The following is a 24,752-nucleotide window of genomic DNA, read 5'->3' on the forward strand; positions in this document are numbered from 1 at the left end:
TTAATCAAAATTGTTTAAAGAAATTAGCATTTTCACACAGTTAAACAAATTGCATACATGTATATGTAACTACATCACTATTGCTGTGCAAGATACTCTATTTTAGACTACTTCTCCGTCCCTGCAACACGCCCTTTATCTCAACCATTGGTTTATCTGTTTACCTAACGCTAGATTTATCTAATCATACAAATATGTGCTATTTACTAATCAAAATTCATTGTTTAGTACACTTCGTGTTTGGGATATATATGATATTCAATAGGTTTTTGATTTCTGTCATGAGATAAATCCTTAGTTATGTATGTGAAAATAAGGCACCTGTTTAATTGCTAATAATCCTAATTACTGTCAGGTGATCAAAAAATAGGAATTCTAACGGGACTTGGATAGAGAAAACGGCAGTAAGTCATTTCTTTTATTGTTTTAATTTACAATATATAGGAGCCTTTTAAAGACAATAAACCTGAAACTATAAATAACATCAAACTTTAGGTTAGATCACAAATCGTCTTCAACCTACGGTGCCCCTAAAGTGACATGTTACGCACTTTTTTTCCAATTAGGTAATGTGAGACTTTTTTTATTTCGTTTAAACGAAATATCTATTTCGTTTAAACGAAATAACTAATTCGTTTAAACGAAATGATTTCGTTTAAACGAAATAACGAAATAGTTATTTTGTTTATTAATAAACGAAATGATTTCGTTTAAACGAAATAGTTATTTCGTTAAAACGAAATAACATTTCGTTTAAACGTCGTTTAAACGAAATAACTAATTCGTTTAAACGAAATGATTTCGTTTAAACGAAATAAAAAATGTCTCACATTACCTAAGTGGGAAAAAGTGCGTAACATGTCACTTTAGGGGCACCGTACTATCAACCTGTCAAATTTTGTCGTTAATTTTCACAATTTGTCAACATTATATTTAATTCTGCATTTTTTGTAAGTATTTTGAGAGAACATTGTAGGGTGAAGCATAATATTCCATGGTAGTTGTACTAGAAAATGTTTTATTGAGCTCATTGATGTCGTCACGTTAGGTTGTCTACTGTTCTAGTTTATTGTTAGTAATAAGGGTACCAAAACTTGATTCTAAGGTATGTGGTTCCTCTCTGTTTGGTAAAGAAAATTTTGGAAACAATATTTTTTTGGTTTTTGTCATTCACCGAACACTATATTTAATTTCAAATATGCATAGCTTCTGTTCAACTTAAAGTAAGTTTGTTTACGCTATTTTATCAGCGGGTCGTGCCTAAGGCAAAGGTATGGACAAGTGTTATTTAAACCGACAAGGTAAGTGATATATGTTTACTTTCTACTTTTTACACCGAATCATGACCTCATGTGCACAGGGCTATTTAAAGATGATTTTGCCCAAATTTCATATTTGAAAATATTATTAATAAATAAACAGTATAGACCTATAGTAGCATATACAGTACTGTATGATAGATTCAAAATTCCAGTAAACGTAATAACAGTGTAAGTATGCAATGTCACTAAAATCCTGGAACGAATGCTACTAGATAATTTTTGGTTGCGGGTTTATCCCGCAACCAAAGTTAAAGTGTATTTCAGACAATCATATAGCATCTTTATTTGATTCCAAATCACATCCAAAGGATGTTCATGTGCTACACAAAATAGTCCCTTTCATGAACAATACGGATGAATTATCAATGAACAAGTAGTTCTTATTCAACCTGTATCCACTCACACTGACCATTTAGATTATATAAGATCTATCAATGATAAGGTATTCCAGCCCATGGTTACATACAAGCTGGGTCAGGCAGAATTCATCTTAGATATGAGGCACATTAAATTTGTATTTGTTTCTCATTCATGTGTATTCATAGACTGGCATTTAAACAGAAAATAAATCTACCAAAAACCCGCAACCATCAGACATTTCAAGGCATTCATTATTATTTGTAGCAGTAACTCTACATACGAAGTTAGTTTATAAATGCACATTTTGCTGCATGCATTATCCAAGGCAAACTACATCCTGACGTACTTTCTACTTGAGGATGTTTAAAATGTTATAATGTGAAGCCCTAAACCCCTTCTAATTAAATGGGAACGACTAGTACATACTCAAACCTACTATTATATTCCTCCCCACATGGACATGATTCATTGCTTTATTGTCAGAGATTTTAAATTAGTCTACCAGTTTTCGTCAAGCTGTTTGCTGCTGGAAAAAAATAATATACATGTAACAGAGATAAATTGCAATAAACGTACGAGAACTGCAATAGCTCAGTGTGCGCCAACTGATTTATATAAATCTATATCTGTATATTAAATTTTCTTGTCAGAGAGAAGATGCACAAACTATTCCAGACAATAAAAGACGAACACGAAAAGCCTGTCGAAGGGACAGTTACAGGTAATTATTTAAGATAATTTCAAAGATATAAATAAAGTTGCATTTTACAATTTGTCAGCTTGGGTTTGTGAATTGAAACAGCCGGACCATTGTCAAACAATTTAATCCCATCCGGTCAAATTATAATGACTGCGTAGTGTGTGTTAATGTAGTGTGTGTTAACGTATTATCCGTGGGTGATCTCTGCTTTCTCCGGTAGGTAGGGAAATCATTGCATTATACGGCCGAAGAATATCAAAATAACAGACAAAAAATACGAAATTATACGGCGATTTCCGATTATCATTACAAAAGTCAGTATTCAGTTCACATTATCCATTAGTGCAGGTGTTAACTACGGTAGAGCTCATTCAAATTTTTTAGTGTTATGAGTTTTTGAAACTTCAAATCTACTTTTCTGTGATAAAAATATCATATAACCCATGAAAAAAGATATTCCGTTAAAACTAGTGTAAGTACCTGATGAATATTCATCATTGCTTTGTCGCACACCTACTCCTCCCCCTACCCAAAGCCGTTCATTTACCCTTACTCATTTTTGTATATTTTTGTTGCTGGTCTACTGTGCGATGCGTTGCTCCCTGACTGTGTTTGGAGTGCTCTAGGCTTTCGGGGAATCTGTTTTAATATTTTACTTTTTAATGTCGGTTCAAATTTTATAATTTGTCAATTTATTTTCACATACAATGTATACACATTTGAGATAAGTGAACTTTTAACTGTATATTAGATAATAGTAGAATGTTTGATAAATATCTAACAGGGTGTACATTTTTACTTGATACTAGCTTCTCATTAGGCACAAAAGCCTAGTTTATTACAAAAATATTTTGAATAGTTTCTAAATTGGTAAAACGTCCAAGCAAACGTGTATATGCACAAACGCCCTTTCTTCTATTAAGAATGTTTAAAAGGAGTTGCCACTCCAGTTAAATTTTGCTTTCTCATCCACTGGGACTGGCTGTATCTCTGGAACCCACTAAACTCATTCAAGCAACATGATACAATTTCAAAAATAAGTTATCAGATTAAAAAGGCTGTTTTTGTGGTGCAAGCAAACGTTAAAAGAAAAATCATTAAATAGATGTATTATTTAATTTTCCTGCTCTAAAGAGACACAATGTTACATTGCTTTACAGGAGATATTCCTGAATGGATATGTGGAAGTCTGTATAGAAATGGTCCGGGTATGTACGAAGTTGGCGAGTATAAATACAATCACTGGTTCGATCCTCTTTCAATGGTCACCAGGTTCCACATAGGTAGGTGATTTCATGCAAAATTACTAGAAAAGAAGAAGTGAACAAATTGTTTTTACCTACAATACCGGCAAGGCGTCAGTTTTAAATCACTAAACTATAGTCTGAATCTTACATACTAAACTTATACTTAGGGTGTTTTGTGCTTCCGGGAAATCTACCCTTTTATAACAAGAAAAGGCAATGACATCTGGATACATCTGTCCGGTTAAAGCTTCTTGTGATAAAATGTTATGTAAAATGTAATACATACGAGGCAGCAAGGTTAAACTCAAGCAAATATTTTTAGAGTAACTGTTTATATCTTTTGTAGAAAACAAAAAAGTGACCTACCAGAATCGATTCTTGAAAAGCGAGACATATAAAAAGAATGTAGCTGCTCAAAGAATTGTTATCTATGGATTCGGCACATTGCCTGTTCCCGATCCTTGTCAAAACATTTTTCAGAGGTAAATTTTATTAAAAATTAGACAGTATCAGTAATTAAACTAAAGCTGTTAAAAGTGTATGTACTTGTTACGTCTTGAAGCTACATCGGATGAAGCTCGAGACCTTGTCAGTAGTAGTAGTATTATTTATTTTTAATACATACACTCTCTCATCGTAATTCTTTAAATCTTTTCGACCAATTTTTTCAACACATCAGATTTACTCGGTGTTGTCTAGGATATAGTGGGTAAATGTCTGATTTCTCAAATTAATTTGCTTTTAGATTCCTAAGCTATTTCACTTTAGACGAAAGAAATGATAACACAAATGTCAACATCTATCCCTTAAAAGACGAGCTGTATGCATCTACAGAGACAAACTTTATCAGGAAAGTAGACCCCACTACTCTTGAGACGTTAGAGAGGGTAAGTTATGAAATCTAGGAATACAGTGTCACATGAGTTATGACACATGAGGCACCTTCAGTAAAGGTAGACGTTTGCATTTCAATCAAGAGCGGCAGCTTAGTTGCACTGTTTAGAATCTGGAAATAGGTTAAAGAATATTGAAAACCGTTTGTTTATAAACGATATTTACTTTCCAATCTATCTAAATAGTTATACATTTATATGTACATCAGAATGAAGTGCTTAATTTATAAATTATGGCACATGTACTACTGGTCATCAGACAGCAGGTTAAGGTCACCAGATATCTGTTCATGGTCACTACACATCATAAATGCCAAAATACATCAGTTAACCTTTACCCTGCTAAATTTTTAAAATGGACTGGTCCATCATTCAGTTTGGGCCGTACCACTTATTATTCAAAGGGGTGTTCACTGAAAATTTATTGACTGAATAGCGAACAGTGTAGACCATGATCAGACTGCACGGATGTGCAGGCTGATCTTGTTCTGCACTGGTCGCAAAGGCAGGGTCACTTGCCGCCAGCAGGCTAAGGTAAATGAATGGCAGGTTTAAGATTAAGGACGCTAGACATCAGATAATTGTCACTATACACTAATTTATAGTCCCTTGATTCCAGTTAATGGTCACTTAATACCAGTTACCGTTCACCATTTAAAGGTATATGACACTTGAATATTTGTTACAAGAGACAACAGTTTATATTCACAAGACACTTACATGACAATATGAGCACATACATATCATTTTAGCAAAGTGTTTAAGATGACTGATCAGTGTTGCCTTAATCCCGGCATAGATTAAAATGGTATCTAGTGTTAACATTATACTTGTATACCTACAGGTAGATTTGACTGATCATGTGGCGGTAAACACAGCTACTGCTCATCCTCATTATGACGCCGATGGAACAGTTCACAATATCGGAAACTCCTTCAAAGGAGGTCCAAAAATCTGTATCATTAAGATTCCTCCAAAGAAAGGTATTACAAAATACAATGTATGTTAAAATTAGTGTATACAACGTGCGTGACGTTTATTTTAAAGTGCCAAAATGTTTTGAAAATTACGAAATTTATTCATTTAGAAATATTATATTGACCATGCCAATCGAGTAAAACCAAACAGTTTGGGAAAGTTAATTGCAATCGATTTTAACTAATGTTATTGTATGGACTCAATTACATGTATTGTTCACAAGTTAACCCAATCGCCTAAAATCAGCTGATTTAAGAGAATTATAAGTTTCTTGCAGGGAGGTAGTGTTCGTACCTCGTGGTTAATTACTGGCCATTATAATCGTGCAGAAGAGACGTAGAATGTTTTATTTCAAATAATTTACCATAAATATATGTTATCAAAGCAACTGTATTATCTTTTCATCCCTCGAAAGATAAGTCCGACGAGTTTCCGAAAGGAGAGGTTATGTCATCAATAAAATCGTCTGGGAAAATGAGCATAAACTACATACACAGTTTCGGGATGACGGAGAATTACTATGTGTATGTTGAACAACCGATGTTCCTGAATCTACTGAAATTGCTGACGGCAAAACTACGTGGCTCCCCAATGAGTAATTCCCTCGACTGGTATTCTAACATTAAGGTAAACATTTGCCATTGACTGCTCGTTTTCCACGCATTCTGTTACGTAGAGCGTTTGCTTGACACAGAGCTGTTTTGATGTACATAAAAACATTTAGATTTAGGCTGATTAAGAACATTTTGTTTTGTCGCGTTGGTGCTTTACTATTGTAGAACATTTCGTTTCGGTGAGTTATAACGAAACTTGGAATGTTTTGTGTGTCGTATTAGCTTGCGTCAAAACGCAGCAAAACGAAACTAAAAACTGAACATAAAAGAACATAGATCGCGACAAAACAAATTTTTTTTTTATTTAATGCGCGCTTCATTAACATTTTCTTTTTTTGCGGAGGCATCGGAATGAAATGAAATGTTTCCTTGTTTCGCATTTGCGTGCGTGCGGATGTGTAACAAACCAGTGCAAAACCGCGAAATATTTCATTTCGCCTTGGCGCACGCACCAGCACGAATTATGGTTTGTCTTTCTGTCTTGTTCTAGTGTTTGTAGATTATTTTTGTCGCGTTGGCGCTCGCGTATTTAAAATCAGTAACCTATGTTAATTCTTCTCAATGGTAACTAAATTACTGTAAAAATGATTGTATCATTTAACAAAATTCCGAGCCTGGAAACCCTACAAAAGGAAATTATTCTTAAGCATAGCTTCATATTTGCAGTTATTCTTCTGAGGAAATCTGACCATAAGAAGACCACTCTTATTCACTTTATCAAATCAATAACAAAGCAAGATTTCACGCTGATATAAAATGATGTATCAAGAAGAATTCAGGCAGTATTTGAAAATAAAGGTTAATTTCAAGCGGTATAATGATATCTGACAACTTATGTATTTCTAAATAATAATGTAAATGAAAATAGTAAAAACTGCTCATAGTATAAACAGCGCACAGATTAAATATAATTATATAAAATAATAGTTCGTCTGAAACTTACCCATGTGCGTTCCTCAGCCATATAAGGTATGTGAAAAATTATGAGACAAAGTGCTGTTAAATTTAAGATGGATCTGTACACATTTTGGCTGATTGATTCCAAATTTTGCTTTGCTTTCATGCGAATTTCAGACAAGATTTCGTATTATAAACAAGAAAACAGGCGAGGAAGTCAACCCGGATATCAAATATGAAGCAGATCCGCTGATGGTGTTTCATCATATAAACGCTTACGAGGAGAATGGTATGATGCATTAATCCACTTGGAACAATTTACAATAGTTCTGTATTTTATATCATTTTGCTCAATATGTGAATTAGACATGATATTTAGAGTTTCTGTGTACCGTAATTCTAAACTTTGGCAAAGCATGTCCAAATGAAGCAAACATTGTTAATATATCTCAGTAGTGATAGCATATTGATAAGCATTTACAGGGTGCAAGACAAAACCAACATAAATAAAAAGCTGTTGGGTTTGTAGTTTATATTGACAAAAATCTATAGGAAAGAAATATTGTAATCAGGTGATTGAAACTTCATAAAACATTCTAATGTTTATTTCGTGAAAGGTCAAATTGTGCTGGACATATGTGCAGTTGTTTCCCAAGATGCACTGAACTATGTATATCTGAAAGATCTAACCTCGGCAGAATGTGAGGCAAAATGGAGAACATTTGACGCACCAGAACCTCGCCGATATGTTCTTCCCTTAAACGTTGACCAAAAGGTATATCGTACTATAAAAACAGTGTAGAGAAAGATATGAATTGTTTTTAGGAAGGTTTCAAAGCCTCCCAACACTTAAGTTTTGCTGAGTTACCTTAAACCAAAAGTTGTACTTTCTGAAGCGGCATAAGTTTTATTTGATACTTTGAAACTTCTTACAAAAAATCGACAGAGAAAATTGACTAGCCTAGAATCTAAACACAAGCTTATCAAAGGTACTGTACCTCTCACAATGACATGACGTCAATATAGAAGAGCGACAAGTAAGTAAGAGTATCATGCGTATCATCATATTTGAGTCAATGTAATTGTAAATAAGGGTACCCGGAGGCAAATGCATGTCAAGTCAGTGTTGTTATCATTCCTGGTCCTTTGAAGTCAGTGAGAACATTCATTTACTATTATGATAGAATTCCGCTTATGCCAGTACTATGGGGCGTGAGGGATTGTTCACATTTCAATACCTATCGTGAACAGAACCAATCAAACATTGTCTGCTACTGTTTTGCTAGATTGTGTTCTATGCTTCAAAAGGATATTTTTCATAGATTTTCTTAAGCAGAATTTTTCTCTTAATATTTATTCGTTTTTTTCTATTAAAATGTGTTATCTTCCATATGCGAATCCTAGAACTTTACAAAATATTGTGGATATATATATATATATATATATATATATATATATATATATATCCAGACACCACAGAATAAGAACTTGGTGGAAATAAAACAGTCTGAAGCCAAAGCAGAAAAGACAGCAGACGACACTGTGCATTGTAGTTATGAAACTCTTGCCAACACAGGTAACTTTAATCTGTTAATACTTTTGGTACAAATGTGTATATTTATTATAGCAATATGATATAATTGTCTGTTCTCTCTTCTCAGTGCAATAATTACTATTTATACAGCTAAAAGAGATTTGCTTAATGATATTAAATACAATGCTTTTAATGTTTCTTATCATTCGGGTCATTCTTTTGTATGGAAGGTCGTAATTATGTTTGAACGATTGTTCCGCTTATGCTGCACACTAAAACATTCAAGTTTAAATACTTACTGGTAATACCATTTTCGAGTGTAGATGTTTTGTTTGGTTCCTTGAGAGATGATATGTACATAAAAGCTTTGAAATGAAGGAAAGTGTTAAAATTTCTTCACAGTTAAATCTGTAAAACTTAATAAAAGTTTTAAGCCAATTACTGTATTGGACTGTATACTAGTACAAATGTTTGTTAAGGTATGGAGTTTCCACAAATAAACTATTCCCGAGTGAATGGCAAGAAATATAGATACGTGTACGGGGTAGGATGGCATCCGAAGGGAAAACATTTCAATACAGTAAGTATTTCAATTACATATGGAATATAGTTAATTTGTACATGTAACTGGTAATTAACATTAACATACTGATAAAAACCGATTAAAAATAGATATATGTTTTAAATTATCTAATCACTGTATCACATTTTTGAGGTAATTATCTAAGGTCTATTTCGTACAATTTACATCATGGATTTGTGGTTAAGGCACCGCGCCCCGGGAACAGGAGGTAGAATGTTCTAACCTAATCGACATAAGTTCCGAAGTGGCTGTTTTGTAAGCCGTCAGCTAGTCAAAGAACGGTTATTGATAGCTTTTCTGCCTTTTGTCTAGTATTTGCAGAAATGAATGTTCGTGAGTCATGTGGCTAGTCTATCAGAAGGGCTGACATTGTAATAAACAAATACTTTACTTTTATGTATATATTAATCACTGCATCTGCGTCCCTGTTCCGTTCCGCTCTATGCCATCAAGGGAACCAGTACAGATATCATGTAAAACTCACAATTTATCTGTAGGATCATAAAGCAAATTCACATACCCGGTCCCATAACTCTGGCTTTTTGAGGCCATAATTTAAAATTACACGCCAAGTTCCATAACTCTTACTTTGGTAGAATTATTCCCCTTTTTGACTTGGAAAATGCGACAAAGCTGTTGTTTTCTTTGAATATTTATGAAACAAATGAAAGTATTACGTCTGAAGTTCAAAAGGTCAATTTATCACTTTGTAAATGGCCAAAAATTGACAAATAATATATCTGAAACCTAGTCTGTCATTTGATTGTTAACTCACACAAACCTTAAAGATCATATTATTGTTTCATAAATCAACGTCCATAACTCTGCCTTTATTTTCGACAAAACTATTCTCCCTCTTTTCTAAGAAAATATAGCAAAATTGTGATTTTTCAACAACAAAAATCTGACAAAAATGGAGATAATGTATTGAACTCCGAAACAGGTTGACAATGTGGGGATCATAGAACAGGTTCATATATAAGTTCCCAAAATTCTGACTTCTATTTTACATAATTATTTCACTTTTACATATGTAACACTTTGAAAATGCCATTGAAATGTTATTTTCTTTAATAAAACACAAGGAGGAAACATAATGAAATAGTACAAACCTCTAGTCAAGTCAAGTTCCATACGAACTGTATGCTTAATTTTGTCTTTTAGCAGTTTTTGTGACTCCGTAACCTCAGATATCTCTGTACGTTTCAGTTTGTTTAGTTCTGCTTATTGTTTTCTGGTTTAGGGCCAGGTCATTATTTCAAATGGAGACCATACACCGCTTTTCATATCATTGCAATTTGCATATCATTTAAAGTTACATGTAAACCGCCGTATGAAAACGTCTGCGGGTGACTCTAAATTGTTGTTGGTACTTGTAACATGTAAAAATGATGAGAACTGCTAAATGCTAGTGGGCATAGACGGGCTCAATTAAACCAAGCCAGCAACATTTTCATTTCTGTCATATCAGGAAACATTAGTAGTTTCCAATTTTTCTATTTCATTTTGACTTGACAAAATCATTCCCTCTTTTGGACTTTAGAAGTGGTTATTGGCAGGATTTAAATTGCTGTAAAACCAGTGATTGGAATTTTACATAGACCTGTTAACTCATGATTAAGTTGAAATAACTCTTGACTGTTTATGTACAAAAGTCTCCCTTCCTTATTCTATTTAATTTCTCACACGTTTGATAATTAAAAGAATAACCAACATAGGGACTTTAATATAATATTGTGAAGTGGAACTGAAATGCACAGTTACAATTACTCTGCCCTGAATCATGCTAAAGAGTTATTTCTCTTTTGCATCAGGAATAGCTGTAACTTTACCGAAGGGGAGTTTATAAGACTTTATACAGTGAAAAAAGTGAACGTAACAAGTGTATTATCAGACTTTTATTCTAAAGTGTCTACCTTTTTTACTATTTTTTTTTTTATATTCTCAGTATTAAATAGAATGACATTAATTCCATTGATATACCTTGATACAGTGATACATGTCATTAAGGGGACTTGAAAGACACAATTACAATAAGTCTGCTCTGAATAATAAAAAAGCTCCTGTATATGTGAGAAACAAACGTGAATATTGCATTCAAACAACTAACATACCTTAAATCAATTTATGGTTAATGAATACCCTTAATGAGACATACCGTTTGTATCCGTTAAACAGAACAAGACAAAAATGAGCATGAAACATAAATACTATGTTTAAATGTATCAACATAGTACATTTGTATACAGTGAAAAATAATTCCATTAAAATTTCTCTGTTCAGATGAACAAAGAAATCTTTGATATTAACTCAGTTTGAAGTTTGGGTAAACTTAGGTGCACCCTAAACTGGTGTAAGTTTTGCCACTGACCGTCCCAAGGCATTGCCCCATTGTGCTCCTTTGTGAAGAGTTAAGATGGACGTGTTAAGTGTCGGTGCTGGTCATCCACTCGTCTGGTTGCAATTTATTTTCAGACAAGTAACTTTAGAATACTTTTACCTATGATTCTCAAACTTGACAATTGAGCCGCGCCATGAGAAAACCAACATAGTGGCATTGCGACCAGCATGGATCCAGACCAGCCTGCGCATCCGCGCAGTCTGGTCAGGATCCATGCTGTTCGCTAACAGTTTCTCCAATTCCAATAGGCTTTAAAAGCGAACAGCATGGAGCCTGACCAGACTGCGCGGATGCGCAGGCTGGTCTGGATCCATGCTGGTCGCAAACCCACTATGTTGGTTTTCTCATGGCACGGCTCAATTATAATAATATTGCACAATGCTTTAGACGTTTTATACTCCCAACCACGGCGCTCTTGTTTTAATTTAAAAGTCTTACAACTTTCTTTGAACTGCTTCTACAATTTCCATACAAAAGTTGGTATACTTCATCAACGGAAATATACATGATCATCCTTTTTAATGCAGCATTACAATTATAGTGATTTTGGAAAAATCAACACATACGTGTACATGATCACTGAAATTTTGACCACTAGGCTTCAAGGGTCAAACATGTCATATGTTTCAATGTTTTGCAAACCCTTAAAATGGTTCCTTCGACTGTACTTTATTATATGACTCCTCGTATAAATCGCTGGTTGACAGTTTGTGCACTATGTTCTTTAATATTCAACATATATTTGCTAGGTTTAGTAAAAATTACGTTCTTATATAACGTAATAAAACAATTTTTGTTTGGTTTGCCTGTCAGTAGACCGACCAGTATTTTATAAGTATATATAATAAACGAAGATATGTTTCAGGTTATGAAGATTGACATCAACACAAAAACATTCAAGGAATGGAGCGAAGACAATTGTTACCCATCAGAACCAGTGTTTGTACCTAATCCCAATGGTACAGATGAAGATGATGGTAACTTGAACTTTTTATTTCAGTACAAAACAAATACATATTCAATAACCATTTTAAGACAAGATTCAATATGTGTTTACAATCTAAATAAGATCTTATTGAAATGCATTTTATCTAATTTATATCCGACCTCAGTTCTTTATTTCTGCTCTTCAAGCCTACTAAACACATTGAAACATTTTTATTTCTTATCCTTTTTAATTTGAACATACTCTTCTAGGTGTGGTATTATCCGCTGTGAACAATTCTGACTTCGACAAAGGGAAGAACGCCTTCTTATTGGTGTTGGATGCAAAATCTATGACAGAAATTGCGAGGGCAGAGTTTGAGATTCCGCGATTTACGAATGGCTTCCATGGCTTGTTTAAAACAAATCAGTGAAAAAATGGCAAAACAGAATTTTTAGAATATCAATATTTAAGACATTTCAAGACTAATATAACCTTTTCCAGAAATAATTCCTGTACATATTCTTGAACTATTCTTATATCAGTTTTTGTCTTGAAATATATGTATTATGATTTGTTGTTGTGATTTACCGTTTGTTTTCTAGGAGCAGTGACCAATTGTATATGTAGTTTACTCTCTTAGTTGTGTAAGTAATTGCAAATCAACATAACCAAGGACAATGAATTTGACAACGTGCAGTTGTCTCCATCTTAAGTTCTAGATATAGGTAACTTAAGACTGCTAGGAAAGTGGACTGTTATTTCTGGAAAGAATGAAAAACAATTTATTCCAAGTGAAGGCTGTAAGAGTAGAGCAGTCAAACGCTAAAAGAGCAAACGGGTTTAACATTTATTCAGTATCGATTTAATTACAATTATGTATCACTTTGTGCAATAAATACAGACATCAGATATTATCAAATATTCTTGCATAAAACGTTTGTTTTTTGCCGATTTCGGGCATGCACAAACAGGGGAAAAACGTGTACAAACAAGGAAATTCTCGTGAGCACGCGCTGTTGGTGAACGTTTTGAATATGCTGTTGGGTGTCCAACGTAAGCAAATTATGGATCCCGAATCAATTTCGGCCGAAGTCGAAAGGTCCGAGATTTATGAAATCTTTTCATCTGCATTTTTATCAAAAATATCATTTTTCAACCTAACTTTACTTTAACTTGTAATAAGTGCTGCCTCTCTTGATACGCGACTGCATTGACGTTCCGTATTATTGTATTGTTACGCGCATTTGACTCAAAGTAAGTTTACACGCCGCGATTTAATCCCTGAAAATGATAGGCAAACAACATTTACAAAAACATTATTTCGTTTTCCAAATTTATTTGAGTCGAGAAAGTTGACATGCTAACTTTAAATCTTACACTAAACCTTTTAAAAAATGTGTGTGTCTACTTTACACAACTATGCAGTTTACTGATGTAGTGATGGTGTGTAATGTAAAGCACAAACATGACGAAGCGTTAAGTTTGAGAGATTTTTCCATAGTTAATGAACATTTGATGAACAGAAGGTATTTATTATATATTTTTCAACTTATTTGTAGATCTCACCAACCATGTTTGAGTTTATAAATCCAATCTAAGTTGATTATTTCGATGTTAGAAAAATTCAAACTTTTGTGTTTATCAAACTTTGATCGCGATGGGGTGGGGTGCAAAGCAAAATTTTCTACGTTATAGGCCTAGAGATTTCATTTTTAACGATATGAAGAATATAGGTATCGATACCAATTTCTATTAAACGATAATTTTTACATTTAAGAAGCGTAAGGGACAGACTATTTAGTTAAACCAAGCAGAATTGTGTTCTGTCGGTACCTCACCTGCAAATTGTGTAAAGACAGGATGCCGTGTATGCCCTATTCTCATAATTCCGAGCCTCTAAAAGCTAACGTTCCTACCGATATATCGGGAAAAGGGGGAGTCATACTTATTTTACATAATTTAATATTAAAGAAATTACCACATCAAGAATGTCCGTTCGACATGTGTAAAATATGCACTGTTTCTGTAGACTCTGGAAATGCATAAATAAAACGTGTGTCCATAACAACCTGAAACGGCCGACTTCGATCGGCTAATGTCAGCTGAATAGTCTTGTTTTTTCGATATTTCCAGCACTTTAGTTGTGTTTAATGCAAGAATAGCGATAACACACGTTTGTTTCGTGAAACAACATGTGCAGAATCCCTCGGGCTATGTTGGTGCACTCGCCCTACGGGCTCGTGCACCAACCAATCCCTTGGGATTCTGCAGATGTTGTTAACCCTACATTTAAATTCCGAATTGTACCTTCCGTGTTGTATACTGCCGGTCTATTTTCATAAATATGCATGACCCGACACATTTCTATAAATAGCGCACATAAAATCTTCACTAAGTTCCATTTAATATCGATAAACATTGAAGATTTCGTTCAAGAACAAAACAAGAATCAAAATGGTAAAGGTATATAATAAAATGGTCATTATAACAGTAGCTAGATCTGGGACTTAGTATTCGGCTCTCGTGGATTTTGCAAGGTCGGATCACACACGGCGCTTGCGCGCCACGTGAGATCCGATCTGGCAAAATCCACTCCAGCCGAATACTGCATCCCAGAACAGTCTACTGTTATAATAACCCTATTTTATCATACTCATCTATCAACTCCGTTTAAACGTCACTAGTTTTCCATATTGACGTTCAAATTTCATATCGGGTACGTGACGTCATTTGTGACGTCGATTTCATGCATGTCGTTGCGTTTAAAAGTCCTTTAACGACGATATTCTCAATTTTACACAGGTTAAAGAACAATTTCATATCAATTATATAATTAATATTAGTGTAGAATGTGTATGTAATAAAAAGATTATCAGATTTGCATCGTGAAATATGCACTCGTTCTTTCGCGTAATAATCTTAAGTGTTAAGGAAAATTGAGTTTAGTGCTAATTTTCTGTTTTTCAATAATTATTTGTGCTCAAATTAAAAACCCCTTGAATATATTTCATTAATTTCATATTTAAAAAACAAACAAAAAAACAAAAAATCTTTGACCGGAAAACCGTTTTCAGTCTCGGAATCACTCTGACCTTGGTCTTGACCATCTGACCCAAAAACAACAGGGTCATCTACGGACCACAGGCAATCACCCTATGAAGTTTGACGTATGTTTGTCAAACATTCAAAGGGGAAACTATTTCTTGTCTCAAGGTAGCTATGACATTCACGTTTGATCTACTGACCCCATCACAATAGGGCTTAACCATGATGAGAAGATGTACAGAACGCCACTTTCGTCATTATCAGTTCAAGGTCAAAGGCCGCACTGCCTATCATCGCAATATCTTTTCAGAATGGCGGCAATGACAGATGTGAGTGGGAAATATAAACATGGACTAAATACTTTGATGTGTAGCAAAAAACATTCATCGTAGATGATAGTGTTTTTGTGTTTGATATATTGACTGGGATAGCATTACTCTTTAGAAATACAGAGCTGTCAAATCTGCAATTTTTGTTGTGAAATTAACAATCCATGTTCAAAACTGCTTGTTTTACTATACAGCAAAGAAGGAGAAATTGTACCGGACCGACAATAAACATCCGTGCAGTCTGATCAAGATCTGCACTGTTCGCCAATTAGTCAGAGTCTTTTGGTAAGCACCCCATTTAACAGTTAAAAATACTGTCCAATTTGAAAGGCGGACAAGTTTATTATACAAATTTAGCAAGGTAAATGCTAATAACACGGGACACACTCCTATCAAATTTGTATCGGTATATCTATGTTATATAATATCTTGCTATTCATACAATGTTTTGTTATCTTCTGGTCAACATACATTTGAAATGTTCAAATACACATTACTTTTGTTCAGTTTACATTCATGTTTATATGCTATTTAATTGACGGATAAGAGGACACTTACTTTTTAAACAGGCAAGGTAAGTTGCATATTTTGCCTGATAAAAAAATCATAAGGCTTAGTATCATGACGTTGTAAATGTTTAACTGTAAATAAAAAGAGCTATTTAAATATATAGCATACCTGAAAATATGAACAATTATTTACCATACGGTATTGTATGTTACGATTTTCATGTATACGTATATAGCATGCCAATTGTCAAATAATTACGTGAACTCCGGTTCACGGTCGTTAAACCAGGTTTTTCGAACGTAAAACCAGGTTTTCCGAATACTAACCTATATTTTCGTTCGAAAATATATTAAGATTTTTACGCTCGTAAACCCAGTTTTACGTTCAATTAACTAGGTTTCTAGATCGAACTATGAATTTCGGTCGTTATCCTAAGTTCTCGAGCTTGAATCTATGTTTGCGGGCGTAAACCTGGGTTCACGAGCGTAAACCATACTTTACGAACGTACCTATGATAACGGCCGTTAACTTGGGTTTATGACCGTGAACATGGGTTTGGAATGTAAATATAGGTTCACGCGCGTGAACAAAGGATAACGACCGAAAATCATAGTTTAGTTCACGCTCGTAAACATAGGTTCACGTCCGTAAACTAGGGTTCACGGCAAGCCAATTATCCAATAATTACGTTCTAGGTCAGAAACCTAGGATTATCGACTACTTACCTACAGCTTCGAGCGAAAAGATAGGATATTTGGCGTAAACCGTAGTTTACGCTCTTGAACCCATGTTTACGTTCGATCAACTAGGTTTTCGATTGAACTTTAAATTTTACGAGCGAGAACCTATGTTTACGGGCGTAAACCTGGGTTCACGAGCGTGACCCATAGTTTACGAACGTGAACCTATGTTTTCGACCGAAATTCAGTTTTGTTCGAGAAACCTAGTTTATCAAACGTATAACTAGGTTCACGCTCGTATACCCAAGTTTCGAAATTGATAGTTGACTTCATAATCCTAGTATATCAATCGTAACCATGGTTTACGTCCGGTAAACTAGGTTTCTCGATCGAACTATGAATTTCGGTCGTTTTCTTGTGCTTACGAGCGTGAACCATAGTTTACGAATGTAAACCTATATATGTTAACGACCGTAAACTTGGGTTTACGGACGTGAACCTACGTTTACGAGCGTGAACTATGGTTTACGACGTTATCCTATGTTTTCGCTCGAAAGAATATGTTGACATGATTTTACGTTCCAAAAACCTAGTTTATCGATCATTAATCCTAGGCTTTCGGCCGTGAACCTGGGTTCACGTAATTATTGGACAATTGCCATACATGTCACGCCCGTAAACTATGGTTCACGCTTATAAACCTAGGCTCATGCTCGTAAACATAGGTTCACGGCCGTAAACCCATGTTCACGCCCGAAATTCACAGTTGATTTTTAAATCCTAATATATCGGTTTGATAAACTAGGTTTCTCGATTGAACTACGAATTTGGTCCTTATCCCATGTTTACGGTCGTTATCCTATGTTCAAGCTGGTAAACCATAGTTTACGAATGGGAACCTATGTTTACGACCGTGAACTTGGTTTTACAAGCGTGAATCTACGTTTACGAGCGTGAACTATAATTTTACGGCGTTATCCTATGTTTTCGCTCGATAATATAGGTTAGTATTCGGAAAACCTGGTTTATCGATCGTTAATACTAGTTTTTCAACCCTGAACCTTGGTTCACGTAATTATTGGACAATTAGCGTGACATATACGTAAGCACAATATGAATATACATTGTCACTTAAAACCTGTAGAAAGTGTTAAAATGTTAATAACCGGCTAAATGGCTGACTGTTACCAGATTTAATTAAGAGATAATTTATAGCAAAAGTGTGTTTTAACACTATTTATGCACGATGGGCGGTTAAACGTCAGGTGTAATAATTTCACTAGGACGCATTTGGGAAACTGCCTGTCAGTGATTGCTGCTGGAAAAACAATTTAACAGTAATAAATCTGAATAAAATATGGTAGATGCGTCCTGTTAGCGTATGACAACTCATTTATGTGAATATAAACTGTATATACGTATATATTAACGTTACCTGTCAGAGAGAAGATGCACAAGTTATTCCTGACTATCAAAGAGGAGCATGAAAAGCCAGTAGAAGGGACAGTTACAGGTATATTATTTAAGTCCGATTTATTATGTCTCCCACCACATAGTGGTGTGGGAGACATATTGATTTACTCCAGTCTGTGTGTATGTCTGTCTGTCTGTCACAAACCTTGTCCGCACTCTAAGTTGAACATTTCTCATCTGATTTTCACCAAACTTAAACAAAATGTGTTTGACCATAAGACCTCGGCCAAGTTCGATAACTAGCCAAATCGGTCCAGGCGTATTGGAGTTATGGCCCTTGTATTACCGAAAAATCAGCCTTTTCACACTTGTCCGCACTCTAAGTCGAACATTTCTCATCTAAGCTTCACCAAACTTGAACAAAATGTGTTTGACCATGAGACCTCGGCCAAGTTCGATAACTAGCTAAATCTGTCTAGGCATTTTGGAGTTACGGCCCTTGAATTATCAAAAAATCGGCCTTTTTACTCTTGTCTACTCTCTCAGTCGAACATTTCTCATCCAATCTTCACCAAACTTGAATAAAATGTATTTGGCCATAACACCTTAGCCAAGTTCGATAACTAGCCAAATCCGCCCAGGCACTTTTGATTTATGGCCCTTGAATTACTGATTGGACCCACTCGTCCAGACCATCTAATTGGATCTACTCGTCTAAACCATCAAGAGAAACTAGACATTTTTGATAGGGGCAGTTGTGGGAGACATGCGCTTTTCTCAAAAGCATCTCCAGTTCATATTATATTGATACTATAACATAACATAATGATATTTATAAACATAAATAAATGTAACATGATAATAAATTCTCTTTCATGTTAATTTGTAAATTGATAAACCATACATTGCAATCCTTTTATCAATCGGGAAAGACTTTCATGGTGAAGACCCAGACGACAGAATTTTGTTACCTACAAAGTATAAAGAAAAAACATGTTAATGGTTGGTTTTGTGGTTGGAAGCCAGCATCTAAATATACAGTGAATAAATGTGTTATAATTCATTGTTCAGTTACCATTATTCGTCAATGAGGATGTTTTGTTAAAAATAACATACTATTTTATTGTAATAAGGGCTTTAAACTTTCAATACATATTTCTTTAAGAATATAGTCATAATTGTGACAAAAGGTATTTTATGAAATTGTTAATCTTACTCTTAGTATCATTTCAAGTGTAATAATTTGTTTTAATAAGCAATCACTATGTATACAAAATTGAGATAAGTGGACTTCTTTTCACTGCCTACTAATCAGTGGTCGAGCACTGCAATATAACTGTACAATATATAACTGGTAGAAGTACATAACCCTACCACTAAAAGGATAGGAGCTATCCATTAGGCAAAAATGCTCGGACCTATACATGATCTTTAGGAGCCTAGTTTATCATATATTATATATATAATTTCTAAATCTCCTAGTAAACGTGAAAACGCACTAGTCAAGCATTTGGGACTGGCTACATCTATGGAAAATATATACACTTCTGTCCCAATTTTGAAAATAAAATCCTCAAAAGTTAATGATATTTAAAACAGAGCAGTTTTCATGGTATCCACAAAACTTCAGAAAAATGAGAAAAGAAAGTTGAAGTATGTAATTTCCCTGTCTTAAACGTATATTAAACTGTTGCACTATTTGAATCAATGGACAAAAGGTGAATTCATTTTTACAGGAGATATTCCTGAATGGATATGTGGTAGTCTGTATAGAAATGGGCCGGGTATGTTCGATATTGGCGAGTACAAATACAACCACCTGTTTGATGCTCTAGCAATGTTCACCAGGTTCCACATAGGTGTGTATGCTACTTTCTTTCACACGAACTGTCACAGGGTGAGAAAAACGTGCAGCAAGACCGGGACTTTAACGTCGGGCCTCGGAATTCCGTTCCGATACTGTATCGACTGAGCTACCCGACCACTTACACATTTTCTTCCCGTTTCAATATCCATTTCCTATACCGTGATGTATACAAACTAGTTAGACAAGAACCACGCACAAAGTTTTTCGCAATGTTTACCGTCACGAAAATTAAGTCTGAATTTAAAAAAAATCACTTACTGCAATAAAAATATTAAAAATTTACATCAAAGCTTTAAGGTACGGTGGTATGTTTAGGACATATGTTATTTTTTGAAGATTAGATTATCTCGTGCGCACGACATCTTATCTTGAGCGATCAACATCTTATCTCGTGCGCACGACATCTTATCTCGAGCGATCAGCATATTATCTCGTGCGCACAACATCTTATCTCGAGCGATCAACATCTTATCTCGAGCGATCAACATATTATCTTGAGCGATCAACATCTTATCTCGAGCGATCAACATCTTATCTTGAGCGATCAACATATTATCTTGCGCGATCAACATCTTATCTCGTGCGCACGACATCTTATCTCGAGCGATCAACATATCATCTTGAGCGATCAACATATTATCTTGAGCGATCAACATCTTATATTGAGCGATCAACATATTATCTTGAGCGATCAACATCTTATCTCGAGCGATCAACATTTTATCTTGAGCGATCAACATCTTATCTCGAGCGATCAACATATTATCTCGAGCGATCAACGTCTTATCTTGAGCGATCAACATCTTATTTCGTGCGCACGACATCTTATCTTGAGCAATCAACATCTTATCTCGAGCGATCAACATATTATCTTGAGCGATCAACATATTATCTTGAGCGATCAACATCTTATTTCGTGCGCACGACAACTTATCTTGAGCGATCAACATCTTATCTGGAGCGATCAACATATTATCTTGAGCGATCAACATCTCAACTTGTGCGATCAACATCTTATCTCGAGCGCACGACATCTTATTTATATATATTAAGGCCCTTTGTGTGTGCATTTAGGCCATCAGTAAAACATACGGACAAGTTTTTAATTAGGTTCACGCCTATTCCGCTGTTATTTAAACTTCCCACAAGTACATGTACAAGTTTATCACATCAATTGGGAAAGCAATGCATATAATTGGTCATCCTATCTTCAAAATCAAATAAACATAACCAATGATGCATACTGCATGTTAGAACAGCAACAAATTTCAGTTCGACTGATAAATTCGCGCAGAAAAGTTGCATGTATGCATTAAGGGAAAACAAGGAAAATCGTTTAATATATGGGCGAAGTATGGAAGCCCTGGAGGGACAATTGATTTCCGTACTTCCCACTTCTGACTTCTAACTTTTGCACTTCTCACTTCCAACTTCTTGACTTCCTACTTCCTACTTCTAACTTCCGCACTTCTGACGTCTAGGCATGTAAAGTTAAACAAAAGTACTGTTATATGGACAAAAGCATTCAAACAAAATGGAAACACATGTATCTCCACATGAGTCTCGTTTTTCTCGAAGAAAATTGCTGTAGGGCCTACATGTTTTTTCGGGAAAGCTCGTATATAAAATAATCCTCGGATTTCAATGTATGGCGGAATTTAAAGTTTCAAAACAAAAGGAAAGAAAATTATCTAAATGTCTTCATTTTCTGTTACATGAAAGCACGAATTTCGTAATATTATAACCAACATAATGTATCATGTGCTTTTTACAGAAGTTTTTTGTATTTACAGAAATAATATTTCTATAAAACAACATGACTTATATTGAAAACGGCCCAAATGCAGAAAGTTTTGTTGCTTTCTATGGAGAAATATGAGAGCTTTATTTCAATGTATTGCCCAAAGCAATATCAAGATCAATGCAAAATCTATGACACAGAATTATTGATATGAGCTATGAATGATACGACTGTAGCTAATGTAAGGGAGACAATCCAATTTGAAGGCATTGCTTTAACACAATCAATAATCAAGGGAGGGAATACTCGACATTTCTCGTTAAAAGCTGACCTTGCATGTTGTTTGATAGTCTATGCTAACTAAATGTAAATGTCTGAATTAAAAGACAGCTTAAAACTTACAAAAGCCATCAGATCAGTTGTGAAGACAAAAGCAGATAATGAATTCTTAAACGAAAATATCAAAGGGTAGCATCTAAGGTGGTACCGATCAAATCAGTGACCTCTGCGGTAAGAGCTGGACACTATAATCCAAAATATGAAAATGCTTGATAAATATAGATTGAGACTTCTTTTTTAGTTTATACTTATTTATTTGATGAAAGCTGTAAGCTTATTTGAACGATTCCTGGAAAACTCAGTACTGGTGTCATATGAGAAGTAACCCCAGTGGGACTCGAACCCACGACCCCCGGGTTGATCGGCCGACACCTTAACCACTAGACCACTGCTACCCTTTTTAGCTCACCTGTCACATAGTGACAAGGTGAGCTTTTGTGATCACCCTTCGTCCGTCGTCCGTCGTCAGTCCGTCCGTGCGGACGTGCGTGCGTCCGTCAACAATTTCCTGTCTGCACGATAGTGGTTTCATTTATGATTTTATTTTAACCAAACTTGCACACAACTTGTATCACCATAAGATCTCGGTTCCTGTCTTGAACTGGCCAGATCCCATTATGGGTTCCAGAGGTATGGCCCCTGAAAGGGCCATAATTAGCTATTTTGACCTTGTCTGCACAATAGCAGCTTTATTTAGGATTTGATTTTTATCAAACTGGCACACAACTTGTATCACCATAAGGTCTTGGTTCCTTTCTTGAACTGGCCAGATTCCCTTATGGTTTCTAGAGTTATGGCCCCTGAAAGGGCCAGAATTAGCTATTTTGACCTTGTCTGCACAATAGCAGCTTCATTTATGATTTGATTTTAACCAAACTTGCACACAACTTGTATCACCATAAGATCTTGGTTCTTTTCTTGAACTTACCAGATTCCATTATGGGTTCCAGAGTTATGGCTCCTGAAAGGGCCAGAATTAGCCATTTTGACCTTGTCTGCACAATAGCAGCTTCATTTATGATTTGAATTTAATCAAACTTGCACAAAACTTGTGTCACCATAAGATCTTGATTCCTTAGTTGAACCGGCCAGATCCCTTAATGGGTTCCAGAGTTATGGCCCCTGAAAGGGCCAAAACTAGCTATTTTGACCTTGTCTGCACAATAGCAGCTTCATTTATGATTCGATTTTAACCAAACTTGTATCACCACAAGATCTTGGTTCCGTTCTTGAACTGGGCAGATTTCTTCATGGGTTCCAGAGTTATGGCCCCTTAAAGGTCCAAAATTGGCTATTTTGGCTTTTGCAGCCATAAAGAGACTTCATTTATGGTTTTATTTGATACAAACTTCCAAATAACTCAACAACATTAATTCTGGATTCCATTACAAACAATCCAAGCGTAGGTCAGATTATTATATCTGATACTCCCTGTTGAATCAAATGGATTATATCAGTAAGTACTTATAGGACTTATTTGAAATTTCATTATGTCATTAGTTGACTGAGCATCAGTAATACTATGACTGATTTTATGTCAATTACCTCCCTTTATTTCAAATAAAATGGGTATATCTCCGTAACTAATGAAGATACTAATCTGAAATTTCATTTATGTCAACAGATTTTTTTGGCAGATCCTTCTTTTGTTCACTTGCAATATTTTTTTTTAAATTACTTCCCTTTACTCTATATTTACTTAGTAACTTTTTATTATTGGCCGTAGGGAAAACTGAGACCACTTTTCTGTGGTACAACATGGATGGTACCTCAAATTAATCTGAAATTTCATTTATGTCAACAGATTTTTTTGGCAGATCCTTCTTTTGTTCACTTGCAATATTTTTTTTTAAATTACTTCCCTTTTACATTACTATAAATAGCTTACTTTTAGTAACTTTTTTATTATTGGCCGTAGGGAAAAACTGAGACCACTTTTCTGTGGTACAACATGGATGGTACCTCCAATTTTTAGGTGTATTTTGACATATCTGTACCTTGTAAGAATTTTTTTTTCTTTTTGGTTAAATTTCTTCTCCTTGTTGTTACTGTCCTTTAGACTTAGATATTTTTTTCTGAGGACCTCCTTGTCCTTAAGTGGAATGATAACAGGTGAGCGATATAGGGCCATCATGGCCCTCTTGTTTAGAACTCATCTGAAATAAATCATATGAAAAATAATTGTATTAACTTTTTATCCCTCAACAGAAAAATCTGACGAGTTCCCTAAAGGACAGGTTATGTCATCGATAAAATCCTCAGGGAAAATGAGTGAACTATATGCACAGTTTTGGGATGACAGAGAACTATTATGTGTATGTTGAACAACCAATGTTCGTGAACCTACTGAAAGTACTCACGTCAAAAATAC

The 24,752-nt window shown here is 34.9% G+C and overlaps 1 protein-coding gene across 3 annotated transcripts in view; it reads left to right on the forward strand.

Moving 5' to 3' along the window:
- Positions 1-205: 205 nt before the first annotated feature.
- Positions 206-24,752, forward strand: part of LOC123527023 (carotenoid-cleaving dioxygenase, mitochondrial-like) — a 32,518-nt gene continuing 7,971 nt past the window's right edge. Inside the window, exons 1-16 of one of the 3 annotated variants that reach the window (XR_008367131.1) lie at positions 211-404; positions 1,251-1,301; positions 2,333-2,403; positions 3,543-3,665; positions 3,976-4,111; positions 4,375-4,516; positions 5,367-5,505; positions 5,916-6,127; positions 7,189-7,300; positions 7,629-7,786; positions 8,482-8,587; positions 9,025-9,125; positions 12,395-12,506; positions 12,727-16,405; positions 18,464-18,534; positions 20,171-20,293. Coding sequence is in view for 1 of the 3 variants with exons in the window: in XM_053523619.1 (XP_053379594.1) it covers positions 2,340-2,403; positions 3,543-3,665; positions 3,976-4,111; positions 4,375-4,516; positions 5,367-5,505; positions 5,916-6,127; positions 7,189-7,300; positions 7,629-7,786; positions 8,482-8,587; positions 9,025-9,125 (1,293 nt within the window). In the remaining 2 variants the exon portion in view is untranslated. Of the gene's footprint in view, positions 405-1,250; positions 1,302-2,332; positions 2,404-3,542; positions 3,666-3,975; positions 4,112-4,374; positions 4,517-5,366; positions 5,506-5,915; positions 6,128-7,188; positions 7,301-7,628; positions 7,787-8,481; positions 8,588-9,024; positions 9,126-12,394; positions 12,507-12,726; positions 16,406-18,463; positions 18,535-20,170; positions 20,294-24,752 lie in introns of those variants that run through there. The other 2 variants (XR_008367130.1, XM_053523619.1) reach the window with 2 other exon arrangements.

Source organism: Mercenaria mercenaria, chromosome 14 (genome assembly GCF_021730395.1).
Source record: "Mercenaria mercenaria strain notata chromosome 14, MADL_Memer_1, whole genome shotgun sequence".
NCBI classification, from domain to species: Eukaryota; Metazoa; Mollusca; class Bivalvia; order Venerida; family Veneridae; genus Mercenaria; species Mercenaria mercenaria.